This window comes from Pelobates fuscus, chromosome 3 (genome assembly GCF_036172605.1).
Source record: "Pelobates fuscus isolate aPelFus1 chromosome 3, aPelFus1.pri, whole genome shotgun sequence".
Taxonomy (NCBI): Eukaryota; Metazoa; Chordata; class Amphibia; order Anura; family Pelobatidae; genus Pelobates; species Pelobates fuscus.
The window spans coordinates 318,913,554-318,929,670 of NC_086319.1; the positions used below are offsets into that span (position 1 = coordinate 318,913,554).

The 16,117-nt window shown below is 42.3% G+C and overlaps 1 protein-coding gene across 1 annotated transcript in view; it reads right to left on the reverse strand.

The window, feature by feature from the left end:
- Positions 1-1,345: 1,345 nt before the first annotated feature.
- The window catches only part of LOC134603184 (aminopeptidase N-like), an 89,901-nt gene continuing 75,129 nt past the window's right edge, over positions 1,346-16,117 (reverse strand). Inside the window, exons 19-21 of the mRNA XM_063448917.1 lie at positions 8,295-8,435; positions 5,140-5,221; positions 1,346-2,052 (exon numbers count right to left, since the gene is read on the reverse strand). Of these exons, the coding sequence (XP_063304987.1) occupies positions 1,900-2,052; positions 5,140-5,221; positions 8,295-8,435 (376 nt within the window). The 3' untranslated portion in view covers positions 1,346-1,899. The remainder of the gene's footprint in view (positions 2,053-5,139; positions 5,222-8,294; positions 8,436-16,117) is intronic.

Below are 16,117 nucleotides of genomic sequence, written 5' to 3' on the forward strand. Positions count from 1 at the left end.
TGCAATATGAGCCTCCGTGTCTTGTCATAAAATTGCATGATTTTGCTATTACATGGCGAAAAGTCATGATTTTATTAAAGACACGGAGGCGAGTATTGTCCCACCCATTTTATACTACTCAGGTTATGACTTGTTTGTTCCCCCCCCCCCCCCCCAGTTTATTTCAATATATAGGTGACAAGTATCGCTTTGATTGGTACGGTAAGTGGGATCTGTGTTGGAAGAGATTTGACTATGTAACTATGTCAGTGTGGGTCTATCTGGTTATTTCTCTGCAGATATTGGTGGGGCCTTGCTCTGTTTGGCCTTGATGTCAGTCTCAAGTACCGGTTTAACCCTTGGGCTCCTGTTTTTTATGTTTTCACAGCCTAATCTGCTCCGGTGGAATGTCTGGTTTCAGCATGCGAAGATCTCTCCCTGCGAATACAGTTTGGTCGGCAGTCATCAAGTTGTGCTTCCATGTTAATTGATGTTATGATCCTCCTCTTGGGTTGAAGTTTCTATGTTTTTCGTTTATCTCTGGACTATATTGCTGTTCCTGTTTTGGACTCTGTGTATAGTGATGCATCTTCAGAAAGAGGGAAATGGAAGGGAAGTGCTGCCTATTATACTGGGACCTGTGCAGGAGGGGCCTATGTCACTGTATGTTCATTGTTTTTTCATTCTGCTTATATCCTTTGCTGCTATTGGTGGACAGTAAAGAAAGTGATATGCAATACTCGCCTCCGTGTCTTTAATAAAATCATGACTTTTCGTCATGTAATAGCAAAATCATGCAATTTAGTGGTTATGACACAAAAAGTCTGTCGATACAGTCGGAAAATTGTTCTGAAAAAAAGGCATTGTTTACATTTATCCCAAAGGAAATCTCTAATGTTTCAGACGGTCACTAGAATACCTTGCTGGCTGGTTTTGCAGAACCAACTTCATACATTGCTTAAAGATGCCAAATGGAGGAGCATTAAACCAAAGCATCTCTATAAGGAGATGGGAAGGAGTGACAGCTGAAGAGAGACTGGCACGGGGAAGGAAGAAAGGTAAGTAATAACGTTTTGTTTATTTTATTTACTGACGGTAGGGAAATCTGCAGTAGATAGGAGAAAACTTTAATGTTAAAAATAAAAAGTTTGTATTTTTGACTTTAGAGTGTTCCTTTAATATGTGATGTCAAATTTGGGCTGACAATTGTGAGACAAAATGGTTTATTGATTCAGATTCTTGTATGTTGATGCGTCTCTGATGATACAGAGCTACTTATGATTTGTTTTAAATTATCTTAATATTTCCATAGTAATTTTTTTTTTTTTTTTAAACAAGAATGAATTGTGCAGAAAAAAAGATGACATTTTGACTTGGTTCATTTTTAATTTACATTCTATAAAGCAAAACAGAAGAAATAAACATTCACATTTTTGATTGCATTTGGTCTTAATTTTGCATTTTATGGAAATTATATACCTAATTATTTACATATAGATTGTAAAAGTATAAATAAAGTATCAAGATGTTTGTGTCTTAAACCCCTTAAGGACCAAACTTCTGGAATAAAAGGGAATCATGACATGTCACACATGGCATGTGTCCTTAAGGGGTTAAAGGTAATTGCAGATTTAAAACCCTGAGTGATATAAAGATTGATTTTTCTTTTGGCAAAAAAGGGATTTCTCCATCACTTTTAAAGTTAATTCATAGAAACCCATGACACATGTTCACTGAAGATTGCTGGTTCATATTCATTTGTGAGAGGCAAATTGTGTCCCACAATTCAATGCTCCATTTCACACATAAAGAAGGAATGTTAACAGTTTGATTAGGAGGCACAAAAGGTTTGTAAACTTGCTCTTATCATGTGCAAGATGGTGAGTTTCAAAAGTTTTTTTTTTTTTTTTTTTACTATTTTTATTTTATTGCATTTTTGAACCATTCCAGAACATGTACTTTGTTTTCATTCACCCATATGATGTTAGCTTCTGTCTTTTCCATGGCTTGTTCCAGTGCTCGAGTGGCTGTCCCAAAACCAACTTCCTGGTTGTCAAGTTTGAACTGCTCCAACTAAATAGGAGGAATCACAAAATGTAAGGAGTGTGATCATCTAGATAGAACATGTTTGTTCATATGCCAACCATTAAGCATATAATTCTGTACTTACAGATGTTCATGACATAATATGAGTGTTTGGAAGAAAGGGAATTTCAAAATGGCTGGAAGAAGGCCATTTACAAAATGGTGAAATGTTCTAAAGGTGGAGGCATTATAACACAAAACAATAGTGTTCCTGTTGACTTGGTTTCCACTGTGAATTCTGCAATTTTAGAATTTTCAACCACCACATTGTGTCAATGGATAGTGCTGGATGTGCACCCCAATCAGAAACAGTAGGTCCTCCACACACATACACGAAAGTAATATTGAATGAAACCTGTCATGGGGCTCCTTTATTTTTCATTTTAAAACAGTCAGTAGATAATAAACTACATGCAAACCGTTCCAATAAAATATATATATATTTTTTCTTTACACTTTTTTTTGTAAATTATCCTCTTTCTTTCCAATTCCCATCCAACAGTGCTGGTGAATTTGACGGTTGTAAGAAATATACATATACACTATTATTAATTTAAGTGAATACTGTAGGAAATTCAAGTTGAATTCAAAGTGAGTTTCAAACTTATGGTGAAAGTAGCCGAATTGGAAACAAAGTTGAATTGGAGAATTTTTCCAGTTCAACTACTTTAAATGTGACATTCACTTTGAATTCCCAACAATTCTCACTATAGTAAATAACCCCGTCAATGCCTTATGATGAAGAAACAACAACACAATAATTCATTCAGATTTTTCTCAAAGGGATTTTGGGGGATATCCAGCATGTAACCCCTGCAAATTAAAACAGTGTTTAGGAGATGCCCATAAAAAGCATTGAATAAAGACACATGATAATATATATTATTAACATACACATAATAATATATTAATTAGCATGCTTTTTTTAACCCCTTAAGGACACATGGCATGTCTGACATGTCATTTTTCCCTTTTATTCCAGAAGTTTGGTCCTTAAGGGGTTAAAGGGACACTATAGTCACCAGAGCAACTCCAGCTTATTGAATTTGTTCTGGTGAGTATAATCATTCCCTTCAGGCTTTTTGCTGTAAACACTGTCTTTTCAGAGAAAAAGCAGTGTTTACATTACAGCCTAGTGATAACTTCACTGGCCACTCCTCAGATAGCTGTTAGAGATCCTTCTTGGGTCATGGCTGCCTAAAATGCATCCAAACATTCAGTGTCTCCTCCCTCTGCATGCAGACACTGAACTTTCCTCATAGAGATTCATTGATTCAATCCATCTCTATGAGGAGATAGTGATTGGCCAGGGCTGTGTTTGAATTGTGCTGGCTCTGCCCCTGATCTGCCTCTTTATCAGTCTCAGCCAATCCTATGGAGAAACACTGTGATTGGATCAGGCTACCACTTCTGATGATGTCAGCAGACTGCTTGTTTTATTTTGAGGCCGTCAGCATGCAGATCTACAGCTTCTGGCTTGAAAACAGTGAGATGTTGCTATATTTATGGAGGCATGAAGGGCCCAGGGGGCTAGATGCTGGTTTTAACACTATAGGGTCAGGAATACAATAATAATTAATCATATGGGGAATAGAATATGGGGGACAGAGGGAGGGGTACAAGTAATTGCTTCAATAAAGCTAAACTTCTATACAAAGTGTATACTGTTATTTGTATTATTAGCATTTATATAGCGCCAGCATATTCTGTAGTGCTTTATAAGTTTGGTGTGGTAATAGTTAAAATATATATGAAATACAAAAGGAAGGAATAGAACAACAAGTATAAGGCAAAAACATAGTTAATTTTTATTAGGCAACAATGAGCTCTTAAAATTCCAATATGCACAAAAAAATAAGAAGATACACTCCCAAAGTGCACAAGTGTAAGTGGACTAAAAATACATAAATATTCTTAAAAACCTCTGTCCAAAATGTCCAACCCTTCTACAGGGGGATAGAGAGTACCCTTATTAGCGAAAGCAGCTAGAGATAATATGTACTCCAAATTTGTATTCATGCACTTCAAGGAACACTATAGTCACCTAAATTACTTTAGCTAAATAAAGCAGTTTTAGTGTATAGATCATTCCCCTGCAATTTCACTGCTCAATTCACTGTCATTTAGGAGTTAAATCACTTTGTTTCTGTTTATGCAGCCCTAGCCACACCTCCCCTGGCTATGATTGACAGAGCCTGCATGAAAAAAAAAACTGGTTTCACTTTCAAACAGATGTAATTGACCTTAATTAATTGTATCTCAATCTCTAAATTGAACTTTAATCACATACAGGAGGCTCTTGCAGGGTCTAGCAAGCTATTAACATAGCAGGGGATTAGAAAATCTTAACTAAACAGAACTTGCAATAAAGAAAGCTTAAATAGGGCTCTCTTTACAGGAAGTGTTTATGGAAGGCTGTGCAAGTCACATGCAGGGAGGTGTGACTAGGGTTCATAAACAAAGGGATTTAACTCCTAAATGGCAGAGGATTGAGCAGTGAGGCTGCAGGGGCATGTTCTATACACCAAAACTGCTTCATTAAGCTAAAGTTGTTCAGGTGACTATAGTGTCCCTTTCAAGTTGCCAAAGAATCAAATCTCAGGGGTTTATTAGCTAAATGTTCATATACGTAAGTTTTCAAAGCACACACAAAAATTGGATAATAAAACCTCGAAGAATAACAAACATTCACACACGATTGAATTCTAGCGTATAAGGGGTCCATAAGAGAAGGTAGTATCAAAGATAATATCACTAAATTATAAATGCAAGACAGTACGATCTATCTATTGAAGGACATTAAGGAGAGTAAAAAAATTGTCCGATTGTCAGAACTATGTTTGGAGGTCATTACGGAGAGTGGGACTTGCCATTGAATACCTTAACATACACTAGGAGGTAGTATATATATATATATATATATATATATATATTTAATAAAATAGTAAGCACCTATACCAAGAATGACCCTCCTAAGTGGCAGATAAAAAACCTTGATGTTAACTGACTGTTAATATGTGTAGCCTATCGTGCCTACTAACAGAACAGCTAGAGATACATCCTACGACTTCTTACCTGACGTTTTTCGAATTCAGTGGAGAACCGTCTAGTCAACCGTTCAATTAAGTTATTGAAAGAAAAAGAGGACGCCCCAAACCTAAATTAAAAAAAAAAAAAATGCATACAGGAATAAATTTAAAACAATGTAACATTTTCACATATTACATGGAGCACACAAACAAAGGAGAGTTTTGCTTCTCTTAGATGGCTTGTCAGACATTGATAACAAGTGTCTAAATAGAGTGCAAGACAAGACAAACGGAAATATTAGAAAATACCCATTTACATGACAGAAAAATAACAGTCTTAAAATTCTTATTTAGATCTTTTGGCTTAAAACCAATACAGGTGTGCTAAAAAAAATCTGCATGTCCTGGCAGAAATTGTGAAATTTGGCATTGATTTTGAAAATATGACTCATCATGCATAAAAATGTATTTTATTGAAGGATAGTGATCATATGAAGCAATTTATAATCACATAGTTGTTTTGCACCTTTCTAAATCATAATGATAACAGAAATCACCCAAATGGCCCTGATCAAAAGTTTACATACCCTTGAATGTTTTGCCTTGTTACAGACACACAAGGTGACACACGCATGTTAAAATGGTAATTAAAGGTTCATTTCCCATACCAGTAGCTTTTTAAATTGCAATTAGTGCCTGTATGTAAATAGTAAATGAGTTTGTTAGCTCTCACGTGGATGCACTGAGTAGGCTAGATACTGAGCCACGGGGAACAGAAAAGAACTGTCAAAAGACTTGCATAACAAGGTAATTAAACTTTTTAAAGATGGAAAGGGATATAAAAAGATATCCAAAGCTTTGAAAAGGCCAGTCACAACCATACGTGCTCTGTTTGGAGAAAGGGTCAACAAGGTCTTTATTGAAAAGAATACCATACCCACTGTGAAGCATGGTGGTGGCTCAGTGATGTTTTGGGGGGTGTAAGCCCTAAAGGCATAGGGAATCTTGTGAAAATTGATGGCAAGATGAATGCAGCATGTTTTCAGAAAATACTGGCAGAAAATTTGCATTCTTCTGCACAACGCTGCGCATGGGACGCTTTGGACTTTCCACCATGACAATGACCCAAAGCACAAGGCCAAGTTGACCATCCAGTGGTTACAGCAGAAAAAGGTGAAGGTTCTGGAGTGGCTATCAGAGTGTCCTAACCTTAATATCATCGAGCCACTCTGGAGAGATCTCAAACGTGCGGTTCATGCAAGACTGTTAAGACCTGCAGTGGTTATGGTACTGCGGCCTTCTATTCCTTTCCAAATAGCTGAGTATAAGTGATTATTCCTTCTATTCCTTTCCAAATAGCTGAGTATAAGTGATTATAGCTACCATAGTGATTATAGCTACCATAGGAAGTAGAGGAATAGTGTAGATGAATGCAGCTTCCAAGATGATTCTCCCCAGCGAATAGAATATCCCCCCAAACATGAGCCTAGACTTCATGAAGGGTGATGCCACACTGGCTTTTATGAGAAATCCTCCTGCAAGAGGACCTCCCACAGCAAACAAATACAATAACCAATCAGCATGCAGATTTACAGTAGCCCCCGCCCTCTCTCTGCCTGGGAGATATTGAGATAAGTTAAGGAATTAATCAATTATCCCCAGGCAGAGAGCACACAATTTTTCCAAATGTTGGAACACTACTTTCCACACAGGGTATCCCCACAAATTTGGGGGACCAACATATCCAAATTTCACCCAGATCGGTTCAGGGGTTCTTAAAAAACATGGAAGTCATAATTTACCGACCACACACGAGGCTCCTGCCCAAAACAGTTCCATGAATTCAGTGTGTGCGGTCGGTCAATTCACAAAAACGAATAAAAGTCCCAAATGAATCCCCCTGGCTCATAGGAGCGATTGCTCCCCTTGTCTGAATGAACATAACTACCGAATGGCGTTCTCCTGGCTGTTCGGCAACTAAAGGAAGCAGGTGTTCGGTAGTTTTCAGTGGTGGTTCCAGACACTCGACGACCAAGTCCCGCTGCCTCCTTTTTTGCGAACAAGATGGCTGCCGTTTTCTGTTCCACGTGGCATTCGGCTAACGAACAGCGGCCGCCCAGAGAGCGCTTAATAGATGGTCCCTTTGAAGTTAATGAGCCAGGAGGGTGGTCGGTGTTCGGTAGTTTCAAACTACGAAACTAAAAGATTCAATATGTCCAAAGTACTGTATAAAGAAAGCCCGAACATAGGAGAAAATACAGAACAAAGTCTATTTTCTTCACAAAGACGATCAAAGACTTTGCATTGCCTGGAGGCATTTTGCCAAGACGAATGGGCAGCTATACCACCGGCAAGAATTAGGGGCCTCATAGACAACTATTACAAAAGACTGCATGCTGTCCTTGATGGTAAAGGGGACAATACACAGTATTATGAACTACTTTGTATGCAGACATTTGAACATGTTTCATTTCATTTATTTTTATTTCGCTGCTGCCATGTTTTGTTTTATGATTGTGCCATTCTGTTATAACCTACAGTTGAATATGAATCCCATAAGAAATAAAAGAAATGTGTTTTGCCTGCTCACTCATGTTTTTTTTAAAATTGGTAAATATATTACCGATTCTCCAGGGGTATGCAAACTTTTGAGCACATCTGTAAATTCAACAATTCTCTTGTCTATTCTCTACAGCATCACATTGTTGAATAAACTTGTTTTCTATAAATCAACATCTGATAAAGGTGTGACAAGGTTACCATATGTTTATCAAATTCTGAAAGATAAAATTCTGAACTGACAGGAATTAAACCAATCTGTGAAGTGGGATTGTTTGCTAATGCTTTGACTTATCTCAGCTTTAATGGACGAATTAGGAAACATTTTAAGTGTTCTGTTCTAAAAAAGTGTGCAAAAATGTAAAGGATGTTCCTTTGGTTCTATTTCCACTGGCTTCCGTGTTTATTTACCTCACTTTTAGTACTTTAGATCTTCCTAGCAAAGTATTTTATTTGCATATGGTAAAAATAATACTATATTGGTTTAAGTTGTCCATGCAACTGAAGGAACTAACACTCAGAAAGATATTAGAATATTCTACTAATTAATGCTTTTTAAAAGGAGACTTCTCATCAATGTGTTCAGCTATCAAAAATTTAGTGGCTGTCATTCTATTTTTTTTCTAATGAGCAAAAACTTACATGTTAAAGAGGGTCTTCCAATTGGCTCTCATGAAGTCCCAAGCTAGACTTTGTCCTACCACGTTACTGCAAACACTGTTAATGGTACCGATGGCATCTTGCCTGCGAATCTTACTGGTGTCCAATGAGTATCGCAGGAGTCTGTAAATAAAATGAAGGAAGTGTTCAAATGGATTTTCAAAGTTTATCACATTATTACTTTAGCATCTTCACTCTCAGGATTTTTCTGATTTATTATTGAGGTTTTATAGATTCAGGACATTAAACAAAGGGCGTGTATAAATATATATAAGATATTTTAAATATAATTTTTAAAATATCTGTCAATAAAATAAATTACATAGAACAGAGTAAATTTTTTATTAGAATATTTTTCAAAACATTAGGTGATACAGAAAGAAAAGATAGAGTAGTGTTTAAACAACGCTTTAAGGTACATAAGCTCAAGTGGGTACATCTTTCAGGCTGCTCCCCCCATCTAGGCATACACATCAGGGGTTAGGTGGCTGGATATGTTCACGCATTGGTGGTTGAACTTCGTTTTACATGACCCCTAGTTATCTAGTTTGCTGAGGATCACTGCACCTCCCTTGGAGGGTAAAGGGAGTGTGTAGGTGTTACCATATTATATTTTAGCCTCTGTGTCCCCTTCTTACCTCCCATGGATCCCCCTGCCTTTTCCCTGTGTTTGTTTGTAGTGTGTGTCAGGTGTCCCGGTGTAGTGCGGGTCTTGTTGGTAGCTAGTCTTCTTCCGCGGAGACTCGTCTGTTCTCACCACCTATTGTCTGTCATATGTCATATGCCCCTGGGTGTTGTGAGTCTTTCTAGCCCGCTCGAACTTGGCATGTTTGCCTCCAGTTCACGGACCTTAAGGAAGAGTCCCCATTAAGTGTCTCCGAAATGAGCCTCGCCTCCCGTATGTTATGCGCCCAAAGGAGGAGTGAGATGCCGTGCTGATATCATTAGTCGGGTTGTCACTATCAGAGTGTCAGCTGAGGATTGAGAGATCGAAAAGGCGGGTGCACCCTATTAGGTAGGATTGTTAGGTTAGCTCCGCTATACGTACATGAGGAAAGAGATAGAGGGGAGAGGGAGAAGGTATGGTGAAATTAGTTGTAATAAGAAGGGACGGGGGTGAGGAACAGGTTGGGCTGGAGTGCCTGGCCCCGCGGGTCACCCCCCATCCACCACGCCACAGGTGCGCTCAGGTCCTCCACTCCACCCCTAACCCGGTGGGTTCGTCTCCGGGATCGTCCCTGATGCACAGGTAGTACGTCCACATCCTCCAGATCTCCCCCTGTTTCTCCAGCCTTCCACTTACCGCCACTATTTTGGCTTCCACTTGTCTGATCTACTCCACTCTCTGGAGCCAGGCTTGGAACGTTAATGGATGTTTCTGCCGCCACAATGCTGGGATCAGTGATTTTGCTGCTGTTAGGAGGTGTCGGGACACCGTTTTCTTATACCTCGATATGGGTAGGTCTGTTCTGTTGAGTAGGATATCTGCCAGGTCAAAAGCAACCCCCTCTTCAGCCATCTCCCGCATTGCCTCGTATATTTGTTCCCAGTACGGTGTTATGAGTGGGCATGCCCAGAAAGTTCCCACCTCCCTCTCGCATCTCCAGCACTGCTCAGGGACTGCTGGTTGGTATTTATGAATCTTCTGTGGTGTGTCGTACCACTGAGTGAGTATTTTATAGTTGATTTCATGATATTTGGCACATCGTGAGCTGAGGGACGTGCACAAGGCCATCTTGTCCCATTCAGGTGGAGTATACGGTGAATATAATGCCTATTCCCATTGCGCCTGGAACTTCATAGGAGGTACTGCATCCGCCTGCTGCAGGAGTGTGTAGAGGACCGATATACCCCAATAGAGGCCTTCACCTTTCGAGCAAGTCTCCTCGAAAGGGAGCAGAGGTCTCGTAAGTTGCAGTTGGTGAGCAACCAACTTGTGGAAGTGGATCAGTTGGTGATACCGAAAACGCTCAAACATAGTTGGTTTGCTGTCTTGCAAGAATTCATACAGGGGTATCAGAGTGCTGTTCTTGCAGAGTTTTGAGAGGCGTTTGTGTCGTCCTTTCCACAGGAACCCCAGGGCCCCCACATCCGGTCCAGCAGGAAATGCCGGGTTGCCTGTGACTGAGTACATCGGTCCGGTTAGCGTTGTTAGGGAGAGACGAAAGCATGTCTGGTACCGAACCTTCAGAGTCGCCCCAATAAAGGGTTGTTCACGTGTCAATTTTTTGGGCTGTGTCGTCTGGCACGTTGTCCAGATCCTCTCGTGTCTGTTTCATGCCAGGCTACAATTCTCGACAGGTGCGTTGCTTTGTAATAACCCACTATATCTGATAGGCCAAGTCCCCCTTCCCCCTTTGGTCTCATCAGGTGTCCCAATCATATACGTGGTCTGCGCTCCTTCCATATGAATTTTCTCAGAGCCGAATTAAGGGATCGAAAAAGGCGGATGGGAGGTCGATCAGGATGGTCTGGAACAGGTATAGGATTCGAGGGAGAATATTCATCTTGATGGAGTTGATGCGTCCGGTCCATGAAAAATGTGGTGTAGTCCACAATTTCATATCCGAGCAGAGGAGGGATAGCAGTGGTTGGAAATTCAATTGGTACAGCTGGTATAGATTCTTAAGGACCCAGACCCAGATATTTGATGTGGTCTGTGCACCAGCGAAAGGGAAAGTGTGTCTTTAGGTCTTCCACGAGAACAGAATAAATGAAAAATATAATAGAAGGTAAATAGTTAAACAAAGCTGTCATAAGCACAACTTTTAGACTATTAATATTTTATCATGGTTAAAAATCAACATAAAAAAATAACATGCAATAAGATACAATACAGTATATATATATATATACAAAGACTATATGGTAAAAATATGAGCGTATAAAGCACCTCTATTCTGTAAATTATATATACATTGAATTGTCTCATAAAAGTGGACACAGTAAACAGACAAAAAAGAGAGACTTTCCATCAGTAATTTACTGAATAGAGAGCTGCTTTTTACTCACATATTTTAGCATATTGTCTTTGTATATATACTGTATTGTATCTTCTCGCATGTTATTTTTTATGCCGATGTTTAATTATGATAGATGTGTGAATTTTATAGATCCAAATAAAGTATTAATAGTCTGAAAGTTGTGCTTATGAAAGCATTGTTACACTATTTTAACTGTTTAGAGCAAGCCTATGAAATTCAACAGCTAACATGGGCCAAATAAACAAGTTTTAAGTTTATATGGGCTGCAAAAAAAAAACTAAAACTTCAGTTTTTATAGAAACGTAGGTTTATTTTGAAAAGTACTGTATAAAAAAAGAGCCTAACTGACACTGGACGTCTTCATGCTCGTAGGGCTTCAAAGAGCAAATTTATTTTAAGGAGACTTGCATTTGCATATAACTAATGTTTCAGTCCAATTACTTTGACATATTAAGAAAAGTTTGGTAATGGGACTGAAATGGGGAATGTAAGCTGTTGCACAGCTGTAAAACAACAAATGATGTTATCGTGTTGATTTTGAAGTCCTATGAGTGTGTTCTTCAATTTGCCTGAGGTCATCAAACTTGATGATCTAAGCCAATCCAATGCTTTCCAATAGGAAAGCATTGGGAGGCTACTGTACATGTGTGGCAAAAAGCTGCACGCCCAATCAGCAGACTCAATTTAATACACTAACCCCTCCCCCCATTCTAATACACTGCCCACAAATCCAACACATTGCCCCTTAATCTAATACACTGCCCCCTCACTCCACTCTAATTGAATACACTGCACCCACACCCACCTATCTAATTTAATGCACTGCCCCCGTCCCTCCCCCTATTTAATACACTGCCCCCCAATTTAACACACTGCTCCCTCCCACCACTCTAATACACTGCCTCCTCCTTCCCGCTATTTAATACACTGCCCCCCCCTCCCAAATTTAACACACTACACAGGAAGGTCCCCCCAAGCCCCTCTTCTACTAACCGCCGGTCCTCAAGCAGGCCAGACGCTACTCTGGCACTGCCAGCAGGAGGAAAGGGGGAGTGGCTGGCCTGCTCTGCAGACAGACAACCACTCTGCCCCCTTGTGGCTGTGGGAGGGAAGACAAGAAACAGTACAAAGCGGCCCCAGGGCAGGCGGTCCAAAAAAAATATTCATTGTGAGCCACATGCGGCCCATAGGCCGCAAGTTTGACATGCTTGGTTTAGAGGAAAGAGGAAGGATTTTCCTATCTGTTTAGCAGCAACAATCAGTCATTTCTTGATTATTATTATTTATATTTTTCTTCTCCTCTCCCACCTTATAAATATATTAATATATTTTTTTCTCCTCCTCTAGTACAGCCATGACAGTCTGCCCTGTCTATACCCCATTTATATAGGAAATACTAAATACTTTTAAACACAGAGCAACATTCTCCTAACTTAACATTAGTTCACTCTATTTTTATAACATTACATTTTATACTTCTCTTAGGCACAGGGCCGGCGCGTCCATAAGGCGGCACAGGTGGCCGCCTTAGGGCGCAACACGAGGTGGGGTGCAAAAATCCGAATCCTTTTCCCTTTGCCTGTGACTCACATTTTATGTCAGAGTAGTCTGATGGGCGGGGCACTTCCTCCTCCCTGCATTCCAACTCCCCAGTGGTCTCAGCTGAACTAAGCTCAGGCCCAGTGTGCAGCTTCCCCTGCCTTGACAGTCACTGGACAGAATACAGACAGAGCTGTTGATGGGCCTGGCAGCATCACCAGTTAGGAGGTAAGGAGAGCGGCCCTGTGTCACTGTACCCCTAATCCCCTAGCCCTGTCACTCTACCCCTAATCCCCTCCCCCTAGCCCTGTCACTCTACCCCTAATCCCCTCCCCCTAGCCCTGTGTCACTGTACTCCTAATCCCCTCCCCCAGCCCTGTGTCATTGTACCCCTAATCCCTTTCCCCTTAGCCCTGTGTCACTATGTCCGCCTGCCCCCTAGGCTTGTGTCACTGCCCCACTAATCTCCTGCCCCCTAGGCCTGTGTCACTGCCCCCCTAGCCCTGTGTTACTATGTCCCCCTGCCCCCTAGGCCTTAGTCACGGCCCCACTAATCCCCTGCCCCCTAGGCCTGTTTCACTGTTCCCCCTAGCCCTGTCAGTCTGTCCCCTTAGCCCTGTGTCACTATGTCCCCCTAGCCCTATGTCACTATATCCCCCTGCCCCTAGTCCTGTGTCTCTATGTCCCCCTGCCCCCTAGTCCTGTGTCACTGTCCCCCTCCCCCCTAGTCATATGTCACTCTTCCCCTAGGCCTGTGTCACTGCCCCACTAATCCCCTTCCCCCTAGCTCTGTCACTCTGTACCCCTGCCCTTTAGCCCTGCATCACTGTCCCCCTAGCCCTGTGTCACTATGCCCCAACCTAGCCCTGTGTCACTATGCCCCAACCTAGCCCTGTGTCACTATGCCCCAACCTAGCCCTGTATCACGCTGTCCACCTAGCCCTGTGTCACTATATTCCCCTGCCCCATAGGTCTGTCACTTCCCCACTAATCCCCTGCACCCTAGCACCGGGTTATTATGTCCCCCTGCCCCCTATCCCTGGGTCACTATGTTCCCCTCCTCCCTAGCCCTGTGTCACTGTCCCCTTGCCCCCTAGGTCTGTGTCACTGCCCCACTAAACCCCTGCCCTCTAGCCCTTTGTCACTATGTCCCCCTGCCCCCTAGCCCTGTGTCACTATGCCCCCTCCCCCTAGCCCTGTGTCACTGTCCCCTTGCCCCCTAGGTCTGTGTCACTGCCCCACTAAACCCCTGCCCTCTAGCCCTTTGTCACTATGTCCCCCAGCCCCCAAGGCCTGTGTCACTGGCCCACTAATCCCCTAGCCCTGTGTCACTCTATCCACCTGCCCCCTAGCCCTGTGTGACTCTGTCCCCCTAATTCCTGCCCCCTATTACTATGCCACTCTGTCCCCATAATCCCTTGCCCCTGTAGCCCTGTGTCACTGTCCCCTTGCCCCCTAGGTCTGTGTCACTGCCCCACTAAACCCCTGCCCTCTAGCCCTTTGTCACTATGTCCCCCAGCCCCCAAGGCCTGTGTCACTGGCCCACTAATCCCCTAGCCCTGTGTCACTCTATCCACCTGCACCCTAGCCCTGTGTGACTCTGTCCCCCTAATTCCTGCCCCCTATTACTATGTCACTCTGTCCACCTAATCCATGCCCCTTATTACTGTCACTCTGCCCCCTAATCCCTGCCCCCTATTACTATGTCACTCTGTCCCCATAATCCCTTGCCCCTGTAGCCCTGTGTCACTGTCGCCCTAGCCCTGTCATTGTACCCCTAATACCCTGCCCCCCTAGCCCTGTGTTACTGTCTCCCTGCCCCCTAGCCATGGGTCACTGTCCCCCTAGCCCTGTGTCACTCTTTCCCCTAATCTCCTGCCCAATAAACCCTGTTTCACTCTGTCCTCCGAATACACTGCTTCCCTAGACATGTATCACTTTGTCCCCATAGCCCCGTGTCACTCTGCCCCCTATCCTCATAGCCCTGTGCTAATCTGTCCCCCTAATTCTCTGCTCCCCTAGTCCTGTGTCACTCTGTCCCCTAATCCCCAACCCTGCTATCACTTGGTCACTCTACACCCCTAGCCCTGTATCACTTTGCCCCATAATTCCCTGTTACTCTCTTTCCCCTAACCCTTTGTTACTCCATCTCCCTTATGTCATTGTAATGCCAAGTCTCTCTAGCATTTTGTTCCCTTTGTTTAAATGACCACTCTAGGCACCCAGACCACTTCGGCTTAATGAAGTGGTCTGGGTGCCAGGTCCAGCTAGCTTTTACCCTTTTTTTTATAAACATAGCCGTTTCAGAGAAACGGCTATGTTTATACTGAGGGTTAAGCCAGCCTCCAGAGCCTCTAGTGGCTGTCTCATTGACAGCCGCTAGAGGCGCTTGCGTGCTTCTCACTGTGAAAACCACAGTGAGAAGACGCCAGCGTCCATAGGAAAGCATTGTAAATGCTTTCCTATGCGACCGGCTGAATGCGTGCGCGGCTCCTGCCGTGCATGCGCATTCAGCCGATGAGTTCGCGAGAAAGGAGGAGAGGAGGAGGAAAGCTCCCCGCCCGGCGCTGGAGAAAGGTAAGATTTTAACCCCTTCCTCTCTCCAGAGCCCGGCAGGAAGTGGTCCCTGAGGGTGGGGGCACCCTCAGGGCACTATAGTGCCAGGGAAACGAGTATATTTTCCTGGCACTATAGTGGTCCTTTAACTTTTTTTTTTTCAATATATTACATGTTCAACAATATAATAAATAAAAATTTAATTCCTGGTGACCCGTAGGTGGAGTGCATGGTATGCACCTGTGTCTGGTTCAGACTATTATAATTGCTGTCTCATGGTTTTGGTGCCCAGTTATAGAGTCAATGCACTCACACCGGGATTCTTAGCCTGAACTTTGACTCGTAACAAGCACCAGACTAGAAGGAGGGGTCTGCAGTGCACCAGTCATAAGTACAGGACATGTGTTTTACCACCGGGCCACCAGGGAATTTAGCTCCCTCCAAACAACAAAAAGTAAACAAGAGCAGAGGCAAAACAGCTTTTTATTATATGAATTAAACACCCACTACACACAGCCAACACATGCACATGAACCATATCACACACAGACCAAACACAGCCACCACACATTATCACATTATTATGAGGTTTATTATAGTGGAGCTCTGTGATAGTGTTATACAAAATGCACATTCATTTTTATAGGTGTGGTGTGGAGCTCTGTAATAATCTACTATGCACATTACCGATTTGTGATACACTCAAAAAAGACATTTCTGTTTTTT